At 39.9% G+C, this 24,133-nt stretch overlaps 1 protein-coding gene across 1 annotated transcript in view; it reads right to left on the reverse strand.

Moving 5' to 3' along the window:
• Nucleotides 1–638: 638 nt before the first annotated feature.
• The window catches only part of CDC20B (cell division cycle 20B), a 49,041-nt gene continuing 25,546 nt past the window's right edge, over nucleotides 639–24,133 (reverse strand). Inside the window, exons 5-12 of the mRNA XM_028119081.2 lie at nucleotides 18,731–18,824; nucleotides 16,361–16,477; nucleotides 12,111–12,307; nucleotides 10,866–10,960; nucleotides 7,893–8,118; nucleotides 5,889–6,014; nucleotides 5,100–5,217; nucleotides 639–823 (exon numbers count right to left, since the gene is read on the reverse strand). Of these exons, the coding sequence (XP_027974882.2) occupies nucleotides 639–823; nucleotides 5,100–5,217; nucleotides 5,889–6,014; nucleotides 7,893–8,118; nucleotides 10,866–10,960; nucleotides 12,111–12,307; nucleotides 16,361–16,477; nucleotides 18,731–18,824 (1,158 nt within the window). The remainder of the gene's footprint in view (nucleotides 824–5,099; nucleotides 5,218–5,888; nucleotides 6,015–7,892; nucleotides 8,119–10,865; nucleotides 10,961–12,110; nucleotides 12,308–16,360; nucleotides 16,478–18,730; nucleotides 18,825–24,133) is intronic.

The following is a 24,133-nucleotide window of genomic DNA, read 5'->3' on the forward strand; positions in this document are numbered from 1 at the left end:
AAGATAGGAAAAACAGAAGGAATTACAACTGAGTGGTCATCAGGTATTCAGGACATGACTAAAATGAAACAGAAGAGAACAAGGTATGAATGGATTAAGCACGGAGCAGAATAATCAGGAGGTTCCCTGCATGATGGGATGACCAAGACAGGGATGAGACCATGAAGAGGGTCAAGGGAGTCCTACAGGGGACTCATTTTGAGAGGAAACAATGTACATGCTTAACATACTGCCTAGCATATAGTAGGATTTTAACCAGTATTTTTCAAGTGAATAAGTGATGTTTTTAATGTATTTGGCTTAAGCTAAATACAGGAAAGGATCTCAGAAAACAAATATCCAGAGGCAGAAAGAAATATGAGACTGGAGATTGGGAGAAAAGTCAAGAGGGAAAAAGGTGTTTGGAAATCTCTGCTATAGATATTCCATCACAGTGGCAACACATCCCTAATAAGGAAGAGATAGAAAAGAAGAAAAAGGAGGAAGAAGAAGAGAAGGATGAGGGAGGGGAAAATAGAGAAGAGGCAAAGACAATGTCTAGGAAATGCAACAGAAGGAAGCAGAGCAAATAAAGTAACCTGAGAAAGAAGGTCACGAGAACATTCACCTCCGAAAAAGCACTCCATCCTGTTTGATCGTCACAACAAATCCATGGAGAAGACAAGGCCACTGTCATTATTCTCACTTCGACGTGAGGAAACTGGAGCTCGCGGAGGAGCTGAGGGACAGCAATTCCACACACAGGCTGTGCCATCAGCTGCAGCAGAAAATACCCGGGTCTGGTCCGGACTTAAAGCCAGGTGCAGCACTCTGCCTCTGGGGCCTGTGGGAAGAAGGGAAGACAGTTCATGTCCCACACTACATGGGCTGTTGCTGCCGGGGGGCCGGGGGTGGGGGGGCACACATCCCGTCCCAGGATGAAGGCTTCTCTGAAACCTGCCATGTTTGAAGCTGGCGTTCCCACTGTGCCTTTGCTGTGGTAAACACCAGTCAGAGCTGACTGTGGGCAGCAACCTAAAGTGACTGAGGTTTTGCTTCACTGGGTTTCCCTTTCAGAGCTCTTCCCCCCTTTTATTAGTTTCCTAGGGCTGCCATAACAAATTACTACACACTGCTTGAGACAAGAGAAATTTATTTTCTCATAACTCTGGTGACCAGAAGTCCAGAATCAAGGAGTTGGCAGGGCTAGCTCCCTCTGGAGGCTCCAGGAGAGAGTCCAACCCATGCCTCCTACCATTGATTTGTGGCCACATCACTCTGCTCTCTGCCTCTGTGGTCACATGGCCCTTTCCTCCATGTGCTTGTTCTCTTGTGTGTGTCTCTTCGAAGGACACTTGTCATTGGATTTAGGGCCCATCTGGATAATCCAGGATGATCTCACTTCACAATCCTCAACTTACATCAGCAAAGACCTTTTGGCTAAATAAGGTCATAATCACAGCCTCCGGGGATTTGACGAGGATAGCGTGGCGGGATCATTTAGCCCACCACACCCCTCATGCCCCAAACCCTTATCAGTTCTAGCTTCTCTAATCCACCAACACCCAGGAATTGCTACTGCTGTTCTCCTGCCACCCATCCCATCCTCCTTCTTATTGTCTCCAAAAGTCATCCCCTTGGGACCTAGGTTTTAAGGAGCTAATCAAATAAATTGAGGCAGCTTGATAGGAAAGGACCCAAAAAGCTCTTAGTTATGTAATTCTGGAGACAGTCCCCTTTTCTCTGTTATCTAACTGATCATCTCCCAAAGAACATTTTGTGTAACAATAATTCTATATGAGGTTAATAGGTATTAAAAATGAGGGGAAAAAAGTGTTTAATGTTCACATTAGTTTGGGATCTCCAGGTTAAAAAAAAAAATTAAACAGGATTCCTTATTTCAAGACTGCTTTATTTGGGAGAAAAGACTATAATAAGCAGCATTTCTGAAACTTAGTTGACCAGAGTCCTTTTGATGTGAACTTCTCACGTGGCTCATGTTCCTTGGAAAATACTTGGCAAAATCTATCCTAACCCAACAGTGACTGTTAACAATCAAACTTTCAAGCCAAAGCAAACAAAACTGACTCCATGAAAGGAGGCTGGAGCCAGGAGGATGGAGGGAAGGAAAGAGGTTGGGTAAGTTCTTGATTGAGGAGGTATTTGGGGACACACATAAAATCTAGCTAGGGAGATGGTCGTCTCAAAGAACCAGTACAGTTTACAACTCAAGTGAGCTCTGGAATTTCAGAAATAATCTTGTGTTCTGACACCAGATTCTCAGCATCAAGGAGTGCATACACATATTCCACTCCTGAAGGAGACATATCTCAGACACTTGGGAATTTTTCCATCCACACACATCACCCCCAGTGCTCACCTGCATGCTCACGCACGTACATACCCACATGCCCCCAAAGAGACGAGGGATTGGCTCTGGGTGTATCAGTGCATTAAAAAATTTAGATTCATAGATACAAAGCAGCTCCCTTATTTTATAGATAAAAAAAAAATCCAGGAATATCAACTGCCTTGTCCCAGGTCACAGAGCTAATTAATGGCAGAGCCAAAACTAGAATCAAATTCAGTGTTCTAACCATTTAGCCCATTCTCCAAACCCAGAGCAAAGAAGAATCTCTTTTCCTATGGAAGACCAGTGTCCTTTATTTTTTTTAATTAAACATTTTTAAAAATTAAAGCAATATAAATGAAAACCACTTAATTTAGTTAGGATAAATATAAAACATTACATGGATGCTTTTAAACTTAAAAGTCAATTCAATAAACTCAGTAGGTGATAAATATGCTTTCATTCTTTATTATGATGTGTTGAGATGAAGAAAAAGGAGGGGGAGCAGAAAAGGAGTAACAGAGAAAAAAAATTCCAAATCTTTTCCAAAGCAGGCTTTTGAAAAATGTCTTGACAAAAAAAAAAAAAAAAAGACAACTACTTCCAGAATTTGTTAGGAAAATGGAGTTTGGATTAGAAGCAAAGGCATTCTTGAAACACTTCTCTCATATTAGTGAAAATCTTAATTTACTAGATTAAGTGGGAAATGCAGTCTTTACCTCAGACAAAGGTCATCCTTTAGGATTTACATCCTTAAATTCCAAGAGTATTATTACTGAAAGGATTGAAATTTCGTTTTCTTTATGCAGCTGTTTATAAGGGAGACCACCTATCGATGCATGTGCTAGGGACTGATGAAACCAAATCAAAGGCCAGATCTCACCTATAGGCTAGAAAGTTACCTATTCCTGTTTCAAAGCTTGTAAATTACAACTTTTGGAGGGTGAGGGTAAGGATGGCGAGTTGTCTTTCTTCTGCCATTAGATGGGGGAGGCCTCTTCAACTGAATTTTCCCCCCAGAGAATCGTGAGTGTGGTTAACAGGGTGAGACAAAGGAAAGGCGTGGCGGGATCATTTAGCCCACCACACCCCTCATGCCCCAAACCCTTATCAGTTCTAGCTTCTCTTTTTTTTTTTCCAAGCTTTATGACCACAATCCACAGTCCAAAACTATTTTGTTTTGAAATATATTGAAATTCCAGAGCTCACTTGAGGTGTAAACTGTACTGGTTCTTTGAGATGACCATCCCCCTAGCTAGATATATAGACAGGTATATGGTGCTGCAGAACTGTAACAAAAATTTCACAAAATAATGTCTACTTTTACATTGTTTCCATTCTCTACTATTCTATTTCATTTTTTTAATGCTAACCACATGATATACATTAATATAACAACCACCCTGCTAAATACTTTGGGGAAATATTGCATGTGGAAGAAACTACTGGGTCAGAGATGATCATTAGTGTCTAAGAGCGGGAAAGTAACTGCATCTTCTCCAACCATAAACAGGTTAAGAGGAGAAAAGGTTAAATGTACTCTTTGGAACTCTGTCTAATATCAATGGAAAAGAGCACAAGGCATTACAACTAAAGAATTTATAGCTTGTCAAGGCTAGAGAAAAAGGAAAATGTATGAATTCAGTTCATTCCTTATTCCCAGGATCAGCAAATTGACTCCAGGATCTGTCAGAGGCCCCCACCTCACTGAAAGATCTAACTAGCTACTGGAAATGTAGTTTTGTAAAGAACCAGGTTTAAGACTTGATTTAAAATATTTCTCTAGGGCACCTGGGTGGCTCAGTGGGTTAAGCATCTGCCTTCAGCTCAGGTCATGATCTTGGGGTCCTGGGATCGAGCCCCATGTTGGCCTCCCTGCTCCACGGGGAGTCTACTTCTCCCTCTCCCTCTGCCCCTCCCCACCACTCATTCTCTCTCTCTCTCTCTCTCTCTCTCTCAAATAAATAAATTAAATAAAAATATTTCCCTAACCAGAAAACATATCCCATGAATTGCATATCTTATGCTTTAAAATATGCAAAGGATCAACTCACGTCCCTCCTACACTCACGCCTGGCCACCCAGGTAGCTCTGTCAAGAGCTGCCTACATTTTTATTTACCAAATCACACGGTGTAACAGCTTAAGGATATCAAAGTCATTCTGAGGTCAGACTGACCAGCAGGAGCAGGAAGTCTTTCTGTTAAGGGTGTTTTGTTGTTGCCGAATAACGTTCTCAGAATCTACAGAGAGTCACGGTATTATCACTGTCTAACGCTGTGTATATTTGGGGTTTTCAGTCTGTTTCTTCCCACTAAAGTATAGGCTCCATGAGGACAAAGATAATGTCTGTCTTGTTTATATGTATATCCCCAACACCCCCCAAAATTGCCTCACACACAGTAGATGCATATTCAATAAGACCACACATTGCAGCACTGCTGGGTCTTCTGCAAAATAAGGAAAGGTGAGTTATGATACTAACTCCAGAGTTCCAGAAGAGTTTAGAAACTATCCCTGATCATCAGTGCTTCATCCATGCATGTATGCAAGAAGAAGATAGGACGATTGTAAGTAAAGATTAGCCTTAGTCAGATTCAGAAACACTCATCTACACGCGCCCTGAGGTGGGATGCGTATAGGCCTTTTTCCTCTGATAAAATAAATACTTCAAAGAGCCAGAGGAGAAGGCCTTTCATTCAGGGCTTTTCAGGCCAACGGCAGCTCACTTAGCTATGGATACACAGCGTTTTACTCACCCACGTACTTACCCAAAAATCCACGTGACCTGGCCAGACCAGGACAGGCCCACACAGTCACATCGTTCTTGGGACTACCTTGGCCACTTGCAATCTCCTTTGTCTTAGGTAGCCAGATTAGGGAACAAATCTGTAATCATGGCCAAAAAAAAAAAATACAGAGTTATGACAATGTCTGATTCATTAGGAATGTATTTCGAATGGATTCTAGGCAGTATGCTTGGTCCACATCCATCCTCCAGTCCATAGCTGGGGTTAGGGTGTTAGAGGAATTATGTTAGTTCTAGGAAAGTTGATCCCAAGACAACAAAAGACTAAGTATACAAATAGGTTTAGGTGCAATGAACCTACAAACATGGGCACAAAGCAATGCTAAGAAGGAAGGGAAGGGGCGCCGGGGTGGCTCAGTCAGTTAGGTGTCTGCCTTCGGCGCAGGTCATGATCCCCGGGTCCTGGGATCGAGCCCCGCATCGGGCTCCCTGCTCGGCCGGAAGCCTGCTTCTCCCTCTCTCACTCCCCCTGCTTGTGTTCCCTCTCTCGCTGTGTCTCTCTCTGTCAAATAAATAAACAAAATCTTAAAAAAAAAAAAAGAAAGAAGGGAAATAGAGGGGGAAGGAAAGGACGCACGGATCAACTTGCAACTCCCAGAGAAAATTTTACAAAAACGAACTGTCCAGAACTGAAATCCTTATAGACTCAGAAAGTACAGAGAGGTGTGTTGGGTCCTATGCTCTATCAGCAATCATTTCCACAAGGTTCTAAAAGACAAAAATGAAGGCAAACTCCCACAGAGATGTTTACCTGTGAGTTCGTGCTTGGGGTCTGGATGCTTTGCCCAGTATTTATGTCCAAGACACGTAAGTGTCCATCTTCCATTCCGCCTCCAACAGCAAGGACTGCAGACTGCCAGGGACACCAATCCATGGCCTTGAAAGTTCAAATAATCACACAGGCAGCTCAGCCTTGGAGAAAGTGAACTTGTGAAAGTGACACACTCAGGTAAGCAGGAGTCCAGAGGTCTGCGCACACCCCAGCTTTCCTGGAGCTCTGATCTAAAGGCTGGAGCGATGGCACTCTAGAGATTACTTCTAAGGGACTAGAAATCACCTGTTAGGTGCCTTCCTCAAATTTTGAGAACTGCCAGTATTCTAAACCAAGAAAAATCATCCAAGAATATATTTTAAAAAACATACTCAACATGTCCTATGGGGCAAAAATCTGCTGCTGGAGTAGGTGACATGCGCCCACCAGAATCTGGTTCTGAAATGAAGCCTTTCTCTCATTTGTCTACCTGTGTCTTTAGGTTCTAGGTCAGAGAAGAAAGGACAAAATGGAGCCACACATAATTGCTCGCACCCCAAAAACTCTCACGCATTTCAACTCCTAATACATTTTTTTCAGAAAAGAAAATTGCCTCTGATTCCCTATTTATAAATTACTATAGGTAATCCTGAAAAATAAGATTCAGTATTGCATATTTATACTGATAATTGAAATGATGAGTAACAATAATTTTAAAGGACATTCTAAGACATATTTCAGTTATATATATATCTGCATATCCTTAACTACATGTCCATCCTGCCATTGGCTGTCACAAGGCTTGGCTTGCTCAGGCTTCAGAAACTCTTGGTTCAATTCACTGTATTTCTGACAAGGCACATAAGAAAGTAACTTGTTTTGCTTGGCTTGGGTTTTTCATGTGTTGGGTTTTTGTTTTGCTTCATTTTGTTTTTGTATTTTGTTTGCAGACAGAATATTTTACATACATTTTCCCTAGATTTTTCCCAAATCATTAATAATGGGAATTTGGACCTAAAATCATTCTTAATGTCCTGTGGGTATTAAAAAAACCACAAGCCAGAGTACTGAGCCACCACTGTGCTTTAGCAGCAGGTGCTACATATTACATGCTATATCAGGAGACTCCGTGATACCTTTGTAAGTTCTCATTCTAACAAATTTGCTCATAGTTAATAAAGTAGAACCATTTCTTTGCTCTGTGAGTGATAAATATTCTGGGACTATGTTGAGGCCAAGACATACATCTATGACACCAAAGGAATGAAAGTATGGATTTTTTTTACTAGGAATAAGAATTTAAAATACAGAGAAATAAAAAAATATTATGCAGAGAATGGTAGAATATTGGTTTAACTGTGCAGCACCCTTCTTCCTCCTTGTCATAGGGGGTTTCCTTTCCATGGGTGTGAGCTCATGTCCTAGACCTGGACAGCCAGTGTACCCATCTCTCTGACCACAGTTAGCTGCTGAGAGATGAGAATGTGCCCAAAGTCACACCAGAGTCCTGCCTGGGACTTTTCTACCAGAGTTACAAGGAGCGTAGTTTCTTAATCAGCTCCCATCGGGGAGAATCTGAATTTGAAGGTGTAAGAGCCATCTTGCCCACAAAATGTTGTCTGAATAAAGAATGAAACCCAACAGAGTCGGACAGAGCCAAGAGCCAAAAGAGAGGGTTCTAATGACATTATTTAAGGCGCTATAACTGGACGGTATTGAAAGCAGCTGTATGTACCTAGGACTCCTCAGTCATAAGAGAAAATACATTTACTTTTTTGCAGACGCTCAAGCTTACCTCTGGTTTCAGTAACTTAGAACTACAAAATCTAACACATGGGGGTGTATAAATAGGGTTGTCTTTCAAGACAGTGATGGCAAAATCCAAAACAAATTCTGGGGGAAGAAAATCTCAAAGCATTGCCTTAATGGCTTCGTTCTCATGTGTGAAGGATAGTCAATGATCTTGGAGTGAAGAGCAACTTGGAAACCTATTGGATGTCTTACCTTGACTGCTGTAGGTTGGGGTATAACTTTCAGCGGTTGAACCTGGGCTTTCGTACCCGGGTCATGGGGCCATATCGTCAGCAGTCCATCACTACAACCACTGGAAAGCAGCCTGCCGTCAGGGGACCACTTGAGAGCACAGACAGCTTGCTTGTGTTGAAGTGTTCCAACGTGATGCTGGGCAACCCGAACATCATGATGAGAAACGCGGCCCAGCCTCGACCCGCTGCACAGAGGTAAAGGGGCAGGTTTCCAACAGAAAACTCGAGCCTGGGTTCTAGCAATAGCTAATAAGCATTTGAAAACATGAAGGAAAGCATAGTTCAAACTACCAAAAGATCCCTCAGGACAGATTCAAGACACAGGTTTTGAACATTCGTTGGGTTAAAAAGGATAGAGTATTCTGCCTGGGTGATGGTTTTCACAAGTGAAAAAAATTTTTGTGGCCAAGTTTCAAATGTGGATATTGAGATGATATCCTTTGACAGATATTTATATTTTTTAAGATTTTATTTATTTATTTGAGAGAGAGAGAACACAGGCAAGTGAGAGTACAAGGTGGGGGGAAGGGGCAGAGGGAGAAGCAGACTCCCTGCTAAACGGAGAGCCTGATGCAGGGCTCCATCCCAGCACCCTGGGTCATGACCTGAGCAGAAGGCCACTGCTTAACCAACTGAGCCACCAGGTGGCCCATTTTGACAGATATTTCTAACAACTTTAATATGATGCAGGCAGCTATGGAAAAGGTAAATTTAGAAGATTGCCATATTTCCCCAGGGAGTAGTTTATGTACTGAACCTAGGAAATAGTACTTTTCTGGAATTCAGAATATTTCATGTTACCTCAGTGCAATGGTTTTAGTATATATATTTTTATACTGAAATGTCAGAGATAGAAATGTAGTATTTCCTTTTTCTATTAAACTACAAATCTACTATTAGTTTTGTTAATGCTACTAATACCTAAAAAGAGTAGAAAATTATCTGAATGTCACAGCAAACTGCAATGTGATTCAGAACCAGTAGATAATGTCACTGGTAGTGATTTGGAGCCAAAGAATGATAAAAATCCTATCACTTTATCAAAGATAATGAACTCTTTCTGGGCTAATTTTCTCCAAGGAACAAGTAAACAACTATCTACAATTATTTCTGAAATTTCTCAAAATCTGGTCTCATATTTTTAAAAACGATTCAGGTTGGGCGCCTGGGTGGCTCAGTCAGTTAAGTGACTGCCTTTGGCTCAGGTCATGATCCTGGAGTCCCGGGATCGAGTCCCACATCGGGCTCCCCACTCAGCGGGCAATCTGCTTCTCCCTCTGAACCTCCCCCCCTCATGCTCTCTCTCTCTCTCATTCTGTCTCTCAAATAAATAAATAAATAATCTTAAAAAAAAAAACGATTCAGGCACCACACTGAACAGCCTTCTGATGAACAATATGGGCTCTGCAGCCAGACCACCTGGGTTCAAAGCCTGACTCTGCCCCTTTTGCTAACCATGTGACCTCAGGCTAGTGTCTCAGTTTATTCATTAAGAATAAGTTGGTAGGAAATTAGAAACCCCTCTACAGCATTACTGAAGGGATTAAAACGCAATTATGCACATAAAGAGTACAGCACAATGCCCAGCACACTTTACTCCAAAAATATTAGCTGCTATCATAAGAAATGATCTGTTCATTTTCCTCATGGATAATAAAACTAAATTTAAACAATGCAGACTGTAAAAAGAATTCAAATAGAAAACTGACCTCACTACAACTTCTCACGGTAAATGATTAGCACTTTATAAGGTATTTTGTTTAAGTGGCTTTAAGTTTGGCCTGTAATCACAAGGTATTGAAATCTCAAATTTATATCATAGCTGCTTAAATTGTAAAAGACCTTGGAATTTATTTAATTTAAACCTACCTTAAGAACTACAGTATAAAAATGAATGGCAGTGGGGCACCTGGGTGACTCAGTCAGTTAAGCCTCTGCCTTCGGTTCAGGTCATGATGTCAGAGTCCTGGGATCGAGCCCCCCATGGGGATCCCTGCTCAGCGGGGAGCCTGCTTCTCCCTCTCCCTCTGCTGATCCCCTTGCTTGTGCTCTCTCTCAAATAAAAAGTAAAATCTTTAAAAAGATAATGAATGGCAATTATTAAAAGCAATATATATTTAGATCAATTTTATAGGATCATAGGAAAAAGTCATTTAACTTTTCTGATTAAAAAGAATATGCAAACAATGCATCATGGAATACCACAACAAAAGCTAATGATGTAATGAATGGTGACTAACATAACATAATAAAATAAAATTTAAAAAAAAGTAGGTAGACTAAATCAGTAGTTCTCAAAAGTGACGAAGCATCAGCATCACTTTGGAAATTAGGAATGCAAATTATCGGCGCCTCTTCAGACCTACTGATTCAGAAATTCCTGGAGACAGACTAGCAGTCTGTGTTGTAAGGAGCCCTTCAGGTGATGTTGCTGCATGCTCAAGTTTGAGAATCATGGAACCGGCTGATCTATGAGGTTGCTTCCAGCTATAACATCTGTGGATCTATGAATTGGAAATGTGCCCCAGAAAGCTTAATATATTCCAAATTACTGATCCTGATAGCAATAAATACTTGATTCCAACAAAATATCCCTCTGATGGGTATTACTTGGTACAGAGAAACGTTTTGCTTAAACAGATTTTTACCTTTTATCTGAACAATTTAATGGATCCTGAACCTCACTTTCCAATACCAGCATATGGTCCAGGCACATAGCCACCATGGTACCTGTGGCCACTGGACCACTTACCTCACCAGAAGATCAGGATATTCAAGAAGGTAGGATCATAACTGCTGCTAACTAATATCCTGTTTGGTTTTGGTTGGTTTTGGTTTTGGTTTTGGTTTTAAATATTATGGTTCTGTTCACTCAGCCCCCATAATCACCCAGTGATACAAATATAATTCATTCCACTAAGATGCGTCTTACCTGCTGAGAATACAGTCGTTCCAGCTCAGAGCCGCAACCACTGACAAATGACCAGGCATACTTCTCAGCTGCTTTTTAGCTACCACATCCCATAACTGAAAAAATGAACAAGCAGAGAAATATAGCATTGTCTTTTTCACAGTCCACTGTCTTCTTAAAGGCCTGATAGCAATTAGTGTTGCTACCACCAGTCCTCGTACTAAGGGAAAGCTCAGCTCCTTTAACCCTGGGCAGCATTTCTCAACCCTGTCTGTATATGACATCACCTACGGAGCTTGCTATGGATGCTAGCCATTCTGATTCAATAACGGATACGGCATTTATTTTATGACATTTATTTTAAAGCTCTCCAGGTGAATTCAGTGGGCAGCCACGGGTTGAGAATGGCTCTCACACATCTAGTTTCTTCTCAATTGTGGAATTTCATATCTGGAAATGCACCAACAGGCTAAGAGACTCCTTTTCTGCCACCTGTAGGTGTACTCTGACCCATATGAGAAATGAGAACTTTGCTATAAGAAGAAATCATTGACATAACCTTCATAGCATCCAATATCATTGTAGAGATGAGAAGGCAGTGAAAGCCATCCGTGGTCCTCCAAAGTCATTGGACACATGAGCAATATTTTTACAGTTTTGCTGTATTGCTACAGTTTACAGTATTGCTAGTAATAATAACGCGTGAGAAGCTAAATAGATTGATGGAAACTGGGTAAAATCCCATTTCAGAGAGCCTATTGGAAAAAAAAAATTCATTTTAAGTAACTCTACTCCTGAGCATAGCTTGTGCAGAGAAAGGAGCGCTGAAGGTTAGCTTCCTCTCTCCCAACTCCTAACCCTGGGGATTCTACAAGCCCAACTTTACTACAAGAGAAAAGACTTTTAGGGGCACCTGGCTGGTTTAATCAGAGGAGCACACGACCCTTGATCTCAGAGTTGTGAGTTCAAGCCCCACGTTGGGTGTAGAGATTACTTAAAAAAATAAAAATCTTTGAAAAAAAAACTTTTAAAAAGGTAAATATGACAGAAAGAAAGATGGTCTGAAAAAAACTAGGTAGAGCATCCTTACGTCCTCATTAAATGCCATTCAGAAAAGGAACCAGAATGCTATATCCACTCACTCCCCATAGTTTCAAGCGCCACAATTAATAGAGATTCTCTCTTGTATATTGTTATTAAAGGTCAATTCTAGTTATGTAGCAATTACACAGAGCACATTTTGAGGGGGAAAAAAAAAACTGTTACTTGTACTTCTCCCTCGCTGGTGCCAAGTGCCAGGCAGGTTCCTTCTCTTATCCAGGACACAGAAGATACATAGTTACAATTGAGATTTAGGTCTATGTTTTCAATCACACTGTAGTTTTCCCCATTCCAGAGGAACACAGAAGATCCAAGGGCTATAGCAACAAGATTTTGAAAATTCCAATCTAGAATATTCAGATCTATAAGAAAAACATTTCATATTAGGGTAATTATTTAGTCAAATAAAAAACGTTTTCAAGTAACCAACTTTTTTGCAGATAGATGAGCAAAATTAATACCTTTCCCATGGTCGTTGGAAAATAGAATCACATATGCAAGCAGATCATTAGAAGTTCAAAAATAAAACCTAGAATTCTGTGTCAAGATTCACAGTCTAACGAGCAATAATGCTTACTATTTATAATCAAATATATTTATTTAGAGTCATTTAGAGAACTTGGAAGTTTAATCTACCATTATTAGTACCCATGGATTTTATCTCACTGATCACTAAAAATTAAAATCACCTATTTTTGTCATTGAAATTATCTGGTCTTTCTTTTTCTTTTTTCTTTTAATTCCAATAGAGTTAACATATAGTGTTATATTGGTGTTAGGTATGCAATATAGTGATTCAACAATTTTACACATTACTCGGTGCTCATTACGACAAGTGCACTCTTAATCCCCTTCACCTGTTTCACCCATCCTACCACCCACCTCCCCTCAGGCAAGGATCAGTTTGTTCTCCATAGTTAAGAGTCTGTTTTTTGGTTTGTCTCTTCATCATAAGGTGTTTGTCTTTCTGTGACTGATGTATTTCACTTAGGTCCATCCTTGTTGTAAATGACAAGATTTCATTCTTTTTTATGGCTGAATAATATTCTTTTTATGGCTGAATAAAACTCAAACATATATATATATATACATGCATATCAAATGTATATATATGTACCTACATATATCACATCTCTTTTTAAGATTTTTTTTATTTGAGAGAGAGAGAGAATGCAAGCATGGGGAAGGTTAGAGGGAGAGGGGCAAGGAGACTCCCCACTGAGTGTGGAGCCTGGTGTGGGGCTCAATCCCAGGACCCCAAGATCATGACCTGAGCTGAAGTCAGATGCCTAACAACTGAGCCTCCCAGGCACCCCCATACCACATCTTTTTTATCCATTTATCTATTACTGAACACTTGGGCTGCTTCCATAATTTGGTCATTGTAAATAATACTGCAATAAACATAGGGGAAAAGCATATAACCCTTACAGAGACATCCTTGAACCTACAATATCCATATGAAAGATGCCACCATCATTTCAAACCAAAAATACCACCCAACTACAGTATATCTAGAAGAAGTGGTCACTGGCTAATAAGTGATACCTGGAAGTTCCTAGCAGTGTCCTCCAGCTTCTACTATTAGAACTCTTTGACTGCCAAAAGAATCCATATTTGTATGACTACATACTAAAATGTATCCTATCTTATTTCTTTTTTTTAATTGAGATATAGTTGACATATAACCCTATCTTATTTCTTATAAGACAAAAACTCTTATTCTCATTGATACATATCAATACAAAACTATGAAGCACACCAGCTCCACTACAGTGGTCTAAGCCACTGGTAACCCACCTCTCCCACTGATGACAACTCTAAACTCCGAACAAATAAAAAACAAACCCCCTCAGAACTGGAAAATAAGCAAAAGCAGTTAAACTAAGTAAAGGAGTCAAAACTAGAAGAAGCAACCTGCCCAGGGGTGAGTTTCTCACTTTTTTTCTCACATGGTTTGGCCAGAGGGTGGGCCCCAGTCACGGAACAGCACTAGCTGCTAAAATTCTGATAGAAAGCTCATCATCTTGGGCGCCTGGGTGACTCAGTTGGTTAAGCGACTGCCTTCGGCTCAGGTCATGATCCTGGAGTCCTGGGATCGAGTCCCACATCGGGCTCCTTGCTCAGCAGGGAGTCTGCTTCTCCGTCTGACCCTCTTCCCTCTCGTGTTCTCTATCTCTCATTCTCTCTCTCTCGAATAAATAAATAAAATCTTTAAAAAAAAAAAGAATCTTTAAAAAAAAAAAAAAAAGAAAGCTCATCATCTTGCTGGTGAGAGGAGCCAGGGAAAGGAGCCTGAGGTGGCCAAAGTGTGTAGAAAAAGTCCTGGAGGGGAGAGAGCTACAGAAAGGCATTCTCTTGTTGTGAATGTATGAACCCACACACATCTCAGCCCTACCCTGAAATCATGTTAGTACAGGGAAAACTCAAATCAGCTTAGCAAAGGCTTTGAGAACTGAACTGAGATTTAAAGTCCATTTAGGACTCAGACTAGACTCTGATCCGTATATATGAGGGATAGACCCAAACCAGCATAGTCAAGGCAAAAGGAACTGATCTGAGACTTCAAAACACCACCCACAGACACCTGGGTGGCTCAGTCGGTTAAATGTCTACTCAGCTCAGGTCATGATCCCAGGGTCCTGGGATTGAGTCCCGCATCGGGCTCCTTGCTCCTCAGGGAGCCTGCTTCTCCCTCTGCCTGCCGCTCCCCCTGCTTGTGCTCTCCCTCTCTCTCTCATTCTCTGATAAATAAATAAAATATTAAAAAAAAAAAAAACACCAGCCACAAAAGGCAAGACAAAACTTAAGGTATAAACTTAACTAAGACAGGGGTGCCTGGGTGGCTCAGTTGGTAAAACGTCTGCCTTCAGCTCAGTTCATGATCCCAGGGTCCTGGGATCGAGCTCCGCATCAGGCTCCCTGCTCTGCAGAGAGCCTGCTTCTCCCTCTCCTTTTGCCCCTTGAATTGAAAAATTAATGAGCAAAACCTCAGGGACTTTTGGAATAATATCCAAAGTTCTCACATGTATAATTAGATTCAGGTCTTGGAAGCAAGAAAGTAAGTCTTCAAATTACCTTAGAGCTCTCATCAGAAACTATGGAGGCCAGAAGTCACTCTAATATCTTTAAAATGCTGAAAGAAAAAAATCTAGCAACACAGAATTCTGTATCAGCAAAAATATCATAAAACGGAATATAAGAAGTGTAAGAGAAGTCTTTGCCAACTGACCTGATCTGAAAGATGCTAAAAGAAGCTTCTCAGGCTAAAGAGAAATTAGATGAGAGGGAAATTTGGATCATCAGGAATGAAAGAGTGGAATTGGTATATATTTGGGTAAATATGAAGACAATTTTTCCCTTTTATTTAAAATACATATATGTATAGTTTTTAGAGTAAAATTTATAACAATGGTAGATTTTCAATGTATGTAGATGTAAAATATGACAACTGTGGTAACCTAAGACAAGTTGGGGGGGGGTGGAGGGGACCTGTGTGATTACAAAATTTGCATCTACCTACCTATTCACCAGTCCCCAGCGTATTCTCTTCATTGCCGTTGTCATTAATTACCAACATCCTGCCTTTGCTCACATTGTTAACATTGCTGAAAATGCTCTTTCTTCCCTCCCCCACCCCTCCATATCCTACTCATTTTTCAAGACCCAGCTCAAGTCTGAATATCTCCAACAAGTCTTTCTAGACAAAGATCCAAAGATCACTGAACTACTTATTATAGCCCCTTTTACCCAAAAACTCATTATTTATATTCTACACTAGCATGTTGGTAGAAGTTCCATGTGAGTTAGTCCTGTCTTCCCAGGGCACCTGGGTGGCTCAGTCAGTTGAGTGTCTGCCTTCGGCTCGGATCATGGTCCTGAAGTCCTGGGATTGAGCCCCACATCGGGCTACCTGCTCGGCGGGAGTCTGTTTCTCCCTCTCCCTCTGCTCCTCCCCCTGCTCATGTTCTCTCTCATGCTCGCTCACTCTCTCTCAAATAAATAAATAAAATCTTAAAAAAAAAATAGTCCTGTCTTCCCAACTAGATTATAAACTAGGCACATAACAAGAAGACCCAATGTTGCTGTTTAACCAATTAGATTTATACATGTTTAAAATATATGCCTAAGAATAGGCCCCCATTCTCACAGTTCATTCCAATACAGTAAAAACAGAACAAAAAAAATGTATATTTCTCATACCCCACCAACACCAACAATACCCATTCCAAACATGAAATTTGCACAGGGAAAAGCCAAACTACATTAACCATATTTGGATAGTACAGCTTTGGGACATGAGGCACAAGGGCCATTGGGTTTTTCCAGAAGCAAATTTCAAGTTTATGCCACAGCACAGGATACATTTTGTCACTCCAACAACTTTTCAATTCATGATCTAAACAATAACTTACAATAGTCATTTTGAAGACCAGTAAGATGAACCTTCACTTCCGGTTGGAGTATGGAATAGTCTGTATCACTGAATCTTTTAAGAAGGAAGCATTCATCTCTGACTCCGTCTCTGCAGCCTATAAAGAACAAACAGCTCCACATATCTTAATGATCCCGGAAGCATATTTATGCAGGTATTAAGACATAACAAAGTGAAAAAGAAAGTAGTCATCATGATAGAACTGAATTACAAGTTGCAGGAGAAGGGAAGGAAAAAAAGACTTCAGTATTAATTTAAACAAAAATTTAAAAAATATTTCATGGCATGGGGCGCCTGATGGCTCGGTCATTAAGCGTCTGCCTTTGGCTCAGGTGGTGATCCCAGGGTCCTGGGATTGAGTCCTGCATCGGACTCTCTGCTCAGCAGGAAGCCTGCTTCTCCCTCTCCGTCTGCCCCTCCCCCTGCTTGTGTTTCCTCTCTCACTGTCTCTCTGTCTGTCAAATAAATAAATAAAATCTTTAAATATATATATATATATATATATTTCATGGCAATTTTTACTAAAAAGCACAAGTGCCAGACCTAAATATAAAATCTTGTGGGAAGCACACACAAACACTGTATCATACTTCGAATATTTATTCTGTCACTTGAGATTTTAAAATGACAGTAATTTTCGCATATCCATTTGTCTAGCACATCAACAATTACCTGATAGACGTAAGCTCTACTCTGAGTCTTTGTCAATAAATATCTGTGGATTCGTTTATTTTGGCTCTTTGTCTCACTGTTTCTGTAGCAGAGTACACAGATTTACTTCTGGCTAGTTTTACCCATGACTGTCTGAGGTCAGGGTCCTACCTTGGGTTCAGTTTTAATTCTCATCAAAAGACCCACCTAAGTCTAAACCACAGGCCACCATTGTTTCATCCGCCCAACCACGTGGCTAGTGATCAAACTGAGAATGACATAAATTAATAGGCACTGAGCCCACCCAGGTAATTTGTGGTCTCTACGACCACACGCCTTCTGATAAAAGGCCTAAGAGCTTCACGATGCTATACCAAGAAGTAGATCGTTACTCACTGCCTTGGTGTTAGCCCCGAAGACCTGCAGTTGTGGGCAAAACTTAAAGGTTACTAGAAACGCTCAAGCACCTCCAATAAAGGTTTTTTAAAAAAACAAGTACGAACTTCCAGTTACAAAATGGAACTCAACACTCAACCGACTGAGCCACCCAGGTGCCCTGGGAAGTTACAAAATCATGGGGATGTAATGTACAGCATGGCAATTATAGTTAATAATACTGGATTGCATATTTGAAAAATACCAAGAGAATAGGTCTTAAGAGTTCTCATAACAAGAAAAAAAATTCTGTAACTATGAATGGTGATGAATGTTAACTGGATTTACTGTGGTGATCATTTTGCAATATATACAAATATCAAATCATTGTTTTATGCCTGAAGCTAATACAGATGGCCCATGAATAACATGGGTTTGAACTGCATGGGTCCACTTACATGTGGATTTTTTTTATAAATACCACAGAGTACCATAAATGTATTTTCTCCTACTTATAATTTTCCTAATAACATTTCCTTTTTTTCTAGCTTACTTTATTGTGAGAATATAGTATATAATATATATGACATACAAAATATGTGTTAATCAACTGTTTATATTATTGTTAAGACCTCCAGGCAACAGTAGGCTATGAGCAGTTAAGTTTTGGGGGAGTCAAAGTTATACACAGATTTTCACCCAAGTGAGGGGTTACTTTTCAGAATTGTGATCTAAGGGGCGCCTGGGTGGCTCAGTCTTTAAGCATCTGCCTTCAGCTCAGGTCATGATCCCAGGGTCTTGGCATAGAGCTCAGCATCGGGCTCCCTGCTCCGCAGGAAGCCCTCTCCCACTCCCCCTGCTTGTGTTCCCTCTCTTGCTGTCTCTCTCTCTCAAATAAATAAATAAAATCTTTAAAAAAAAAAAAGTGTGATCTAAGTAGATTGAAGGAGGTGAATGAAGCAGGAGAACTAAGTTCCTACCTACTATGCTAGAAAGATATGATAAAGTCTAAAATCTCAAGAAAGAGCAGTTTACAAATATCACTTAGAAAATAGATGTATTTAAAAAAGAAAAGAAAATAGATGTAAATAGTAGGGGAAGAGCTGGAAGGGTAAAGGTGGTTGCCTCTAGGAAACAAGACTTGGGGATGGGACAGGTAAGGCAGAGAAGTAGGAAAATTATCAAAATTTTATAATTATGTTGATTAGTCTAATAAATATAAAAATAATACATTCTAATATATTCTAAGGTAAGGAAGAAATGAAGGAAGAAGGGAGAGAGAAGGGTAGGAAAGAAGGACAAACAGAAAATCTTTGGCCCATACCTTTCCAGGCACACTGGGATTGCTCACAGAGCTGCATTTGCCCCCTAACCCACTGAGCCACCTTCTGGGTCGAAAATAGCTGGTTTAGGCATTTCTGAAAACAAGCAAATAAATACTTCTTTAGAAATGTGCGTGTACATCTCAGATGTTATGCATGGTATAGTGTTAAAACTGATAATTCACTAGGAAGGTCAAAGTTTCCACATTATCAAACCCAGTGCTACGACTGTTATTATTTACTACCTAACCACTGTGTAGTGAACACAGTGCTGAGCATTTTCCGTGTATTATTTCTAATGTCCGCAACGACTCCATAGGGCAGGTATTCCTCAGCTAGAATAAAATCTTCTTTTACCCTTCTAGCCTAAAAATCCTTTTAGCCCACAAACCAACTAAAGGCCAGCGATATCATCTAAGCCTGTGAGAACTGAAATGTCATGATAGTTCTAGTACATTGTGAAATTGAAAGACATCCCCAAGATAACAAAGTTGAACGTTAGTAAGGCTACTTTTTTAAGGAAGATTTCTTTCAAGAGGAGCCTCTCCGCATCCAGCCTAGAAGTGTTCTTTCAGTCCGTACTGAGATTTCTCTGGAACTTAATTTTCTTCACCTATAGTATGTCAGGATCGAACTCATCATCTTAAGGGTCCTTTTCCATTTCCCTTTACCTACCAGAAGTGGGAACATCAAAAAAAATTTTTTTTAAGTAAAAAAATAAATAATTTAAAATTTTTTAAAATGGGAACATCAAATCACAGAGATCTTAAGTAACTTGCCTCAGTTTCCATGAACACAAAAATCTGATTGCTCTCTCTTTGGGCTAGTACATAAAAAGCATTTCTGACATTGTTACACCCAACATCAATCAAAAACAGAAAAGAAAATTAGTAGTAAGTGTAAAGAAAACTACTTACTGGTATAAAAACATTTTAGTGAATAGTTAAAGCAGAGACAATTCCTTTTTTTCTCCTTCATGATAATATATCTAATTGTATATGTAAAACAATCATTGGATCACCATAATTCATACAAAGGTCTCTCTCACAGGCATCATTTTGAGATTTGGGTTTTCTTCCCGGATATTACGTCCTTGCCAGTCAGGGAATCATGGATTTTTAGGTATTCAGATTATAACAATGAGGTATAACTCAGGGTTTCTCATTTTTAGCACCACTGGCATTTGGCAGCAGATACTTCATTGTTGTGGGTGTTCTGTGCATTATAGGAGGTTTAGAGCATCTCAGGCTCTATCTACTAGATAGATGCCTTCCCCCTAGCTTGTGATAATCAAAAATGTGTTCAGACGTTGTCAAATGTCCCCTGGGGAGCAAAATCACACCCAGTTGAGAGCTACTGATATAAAATAACATTCCCAAAATCAATGTAACTCTTCAGAGAGTCACTTCTTCAGAATCCCATAGTTGGCACAAAGCTGACCAGGGCATTGCCCAGCACAGGGCGCTTCTGTTCCACATACCCAAGGGTGCTCTTCCCTCAGTAAGATCTACTTATTACTTTCATGAACAACTTGGCATAGAGCTGACTATATATAATAATTTTGAACATCTTCACAGCTCTGCAGGCCCTCGTCGTAGAAACACCCTCCACAGGACCTCTGAGGACCATCTGAAGACCCACATTTCCTGTAATTGTGAAAGACCTCACAGCGCATCTGCACCACTCCCGATGCTGTTTGACTACTAACTGGTCATGACAACGAATGCTTGATATAAAGTATTGAGATACTGTCCATTATCCCCTTCCCAGGTTCTTCAGTGACAATGGGACTCTAAGCAGTCGTGAGGTCAAGGCAGTAAAAACTCCAGTCTGTAAGACATAGAGTGTGGAAAGGCAGTGGTGCTAATAACCTGGCCTGGGCGTAAGGTCAACATGCCCCTAATGACATAGAACTCCCTGGCCATCTGCACCTCCAAACCTGTAACCAACAGTAAAGCAGGTGGCAAAAGACCTGCCCTCAGATGTTTGTTTTCAATTTGCATATGATCTCAAATAATTAAATTTTACATTCACAATATTGTTCCTCTAGCAAGATATATATGCCGAACACTGGAAGCACATACTAAATGCATAACTTTGCCCAAGCTGAGAATTTATGACTTTCCTAGTTTAAAGCTTTCTAAATGAAACCTTGATTCCTTCAAAAGGTCTTCATTGGATTTGATAAACCCTTAAAACATGCTAGTGATAGTTAATGTACCCAAGGATTTAGATCAGACTCCTCTAAGATCTTGAAACCATAATAAATAAGATACTTAAAGGAACTAAATTAACTTAGTCAAGAAACAACAAAAAAAAACAACAATAACAAAAACTTAAGGGAAATGTTTAAAAGACCATCTTATAGGGGCGCCTGGGTGTCTCAATAGGTTGAGCATCTGTCTGACTCTTGATTTTGGCTCAGATCATGATCTCAGGGTCCTGGGATGGAGCCCCACCTAGAGCCCTGCCTCGAGCTCCACAGGGCTCTGTGCTCAGCAGGGAGCCTGCTTGGGATTCTATCTCTTCCTCTCCCTCTGCCCCTCACCCTGCTCGCACTTTCTCTGTCTCTCTAAAATAAATAAATAAATATATTTTTTAAAAAGACCATCTTATAGAGGAAGAATTTAACTTATCTTGAGAGACTCCAGAGGGCAGACCAAGTCACCAAATAGTTGGAAATGATTATACAAGAAGTTTTTTGGCTGAGGGGAAGCATACCATAATACGTATAATTTCATAATATTTTTAATCCTTACCTTTTTTAAAAAAACTATTTCTTAATTCAATATAGTTAATAAACAGTTTTATAAGAGTTTTGGATGTACAATATAATGATTCAACAATTCTATACATTACACAATGCTCTACATTGTGAATTTTCTGGAATTTTCTTTTTATTTTGTTGATGGTTTCCTTCACTGTGCAAAAGCTTTTATTTTGGTGTAGTCCCAGGAATTTGATTTTGCTTTTGTTTCCCTTGCCAGAGGAGACATATCTTTTTTTCTGTTTGAAATAAGAATGCTTTATTTTACTTTATTTTATTTTATTTTATTTTAATTATGTTATGTTAGTCACCATAGAGTACACCATTTGTTTTTGATATAGTGTTCCATGATTCATTGTTTGTGTATAACACCCAGTGCTCCATGCAGTACGTGCCCTCTTTAATACCCATCACCAGGCTAACCCACCCTCCAACCCCCCTCCCCTCTAAAACCCTCAGTTTGTTTCTCGGAGTCCATAGTCTCTCATGGTTCGTCTCCCCCTCTGGCTCCCCCCCCTTCATTTTTCCCTTCCTTCTCCTAATGTCTTCCATGCTGTTCCTTATGTTCCATAAATAAGTGAAACCATATGATAATTGACTTTCTCTGCTTGACTTATTTCACTTGGCATAATCCCCTCCAGTTCCATCCATGTTGATGCAAATGGTGGGTATTCATCCTTTCTGATGGCTGAGTAATACTCCATTGTATATATGGACCACATCCTCTTTATCCATTCATCTGTTGAAGGGCATCTCGGCTCTCTCCACAGTTTGGCTATTGTGGACATTGCTGCTATGAACATTGGGGTGCATATGGCCCTTCCTTTCACTACATCTGTGTCTTTGGGGTAAATACCCAGTAGTGCAATTGCTGGATCATAGCATAGCTCTATTTTTAATTTTCTGAGGCACCTCCACACTGTTTTCCAAAGTGGCTGTACCAAGTTGCATTCCCACCAACAGTTAAGAAGGTTCCCCTTTCTCCACAACCTCTCCAACATTTGTTGTTTCTTGCCTTGTCATTTTTGCCATTCTAACTGGTGTAAGGTGGTATCTCAGTGTGGTTTTGATTTGAATTTCCCTGATGGCTAATGATGATGGACATTTTTTCATGTGTCTGTTAACCATTTGTATGTCTTCTTTTGAAAAGTGTCTGTTCATGTCTTCTGCCCATTTATTGACTTGATTATTTGTTTTTTGGGTGTTGAGTTTGAGAAGTTCTTTATAGATCTTGGAAATCAGCACTTTGTCTGTAGTGTCATTTGCAAATATCTTCTCCCATTCTGTGGGTTGCCTCTTTGTTTGGTTGACTACTTCTTCTGCTGTGAAGAAGCTTTTTATCTTGATGAAGGCCCAAAAGTTCATTTTCCTTTTTGTTTCCCTTGCCTTTGGGGAAGTGTCTTGAAAGAAGCTTCTGTGCCTGATGTCGAAGAAGTTACTGCCTATGTTCTCCTGTAGGATTTTGATGGATTCCTATCTCACATTGAGGTCTTTCAGCCATTTTGAGTTTAACTTTGTGTATGGTGTAAGAGAATGGTCGAGTTTCATTCTTCTGTATATAGCTGTCCAGTTTCCCAGCATCATTTATTGAAGACACTGTCTTTTTTCCATTGCATATTTTTTCCTGCTTTGTCAAAGATTATTTGACCATAGAGTTGAGGGTCCATATCTGGGCTGTATAAGTGTATAAGAAAGCAACTGATTTCTGTGCATTGATTTTGTATCCTGCCACATTACTGAATTGCTGTATGAGTTCTAGTAATTGGTGGAATCTTTTGGGTTTTCCACATAAAGTATCATGTCATCTGCAAAGAGAGAGAGTTTGACTTCTTCTTTGCCAATTTGAATACATTTTATTTCTTTTTGTTGTCTGATTGCTGTTGCTAGGACTTCTAATACTATGTTGAACAATAGTGGTGAGAGTGGGCATCCTTGACGTGTTCCTGATCTTAAGGGAAAGGCTCTCAGCTTTTCCCCATTGAGAATGATATTTACTGTGGGTTTTCCATAGATGGATTTTATGAAATTGAGGAATGTTCTCTCTATCCCTATACTCTGAAGAGTTTTAATCAGGAAAGAATGCTGTATTTTATCAAATGCTTTTTCTGCATCAAATGAAAAGACCATATGGTTCTTCTCTCTCAGAGGAGACATATATTTAAAAAATGTTTCTACAACTGATGTCAAAGAGATTACTGCCTATGTTTTCTTCTAGGAATTTTATGGTTTCAGAAATCACACTTAATGGGTCTTTAACCCATTTTGTGGTTATTTTGTGTATGGTGTAAGAAAGTGGTCCAGTTTCATTCTTTTGCATGTAGCTGTCCAGTTTTCCCAACACCATTTGTTGAAAAGGCTTTGTTTTTCCCATTGCATATTCTTGCCTCCTTTGTAGTTCCAGACACATTTTAAGATTGTTCTAGTTCTCTGAAAAATGCTATTGATCTTTTGATAGGGGTTGCATTAAATCTGGAAATTGCTTTGGGTAATATTGGCATTTTGACAAGATTTGTTCTTCTGATCCATGAGCATGGAATATCTTTTTATTTGTTTGTGTCATCTTTAATTTCTTTCATCAGTGTTTTATAGTTTTCAAAGTACAGGCCTTTTACTTCCTTGGTTAAGTTTATTCCTAGGT

This window comes from Eumetopias jubatus, unplaced genomic scaffold (genome assembly GCF_037043125.1).
Source record: "Eumetopias jubatus isolate StellerSeaLion01/CBP00866 unplaced genomic scaffold, mEumJub1_p1.0 scaffold_5, whole genome shotgun sequence".
Lineage (NCBI taxonomy): Eukaryota > Metazoa > Chordata > Mammalia > Carnivora > Otariidae > Eumetopias > Eumetopias jubatus.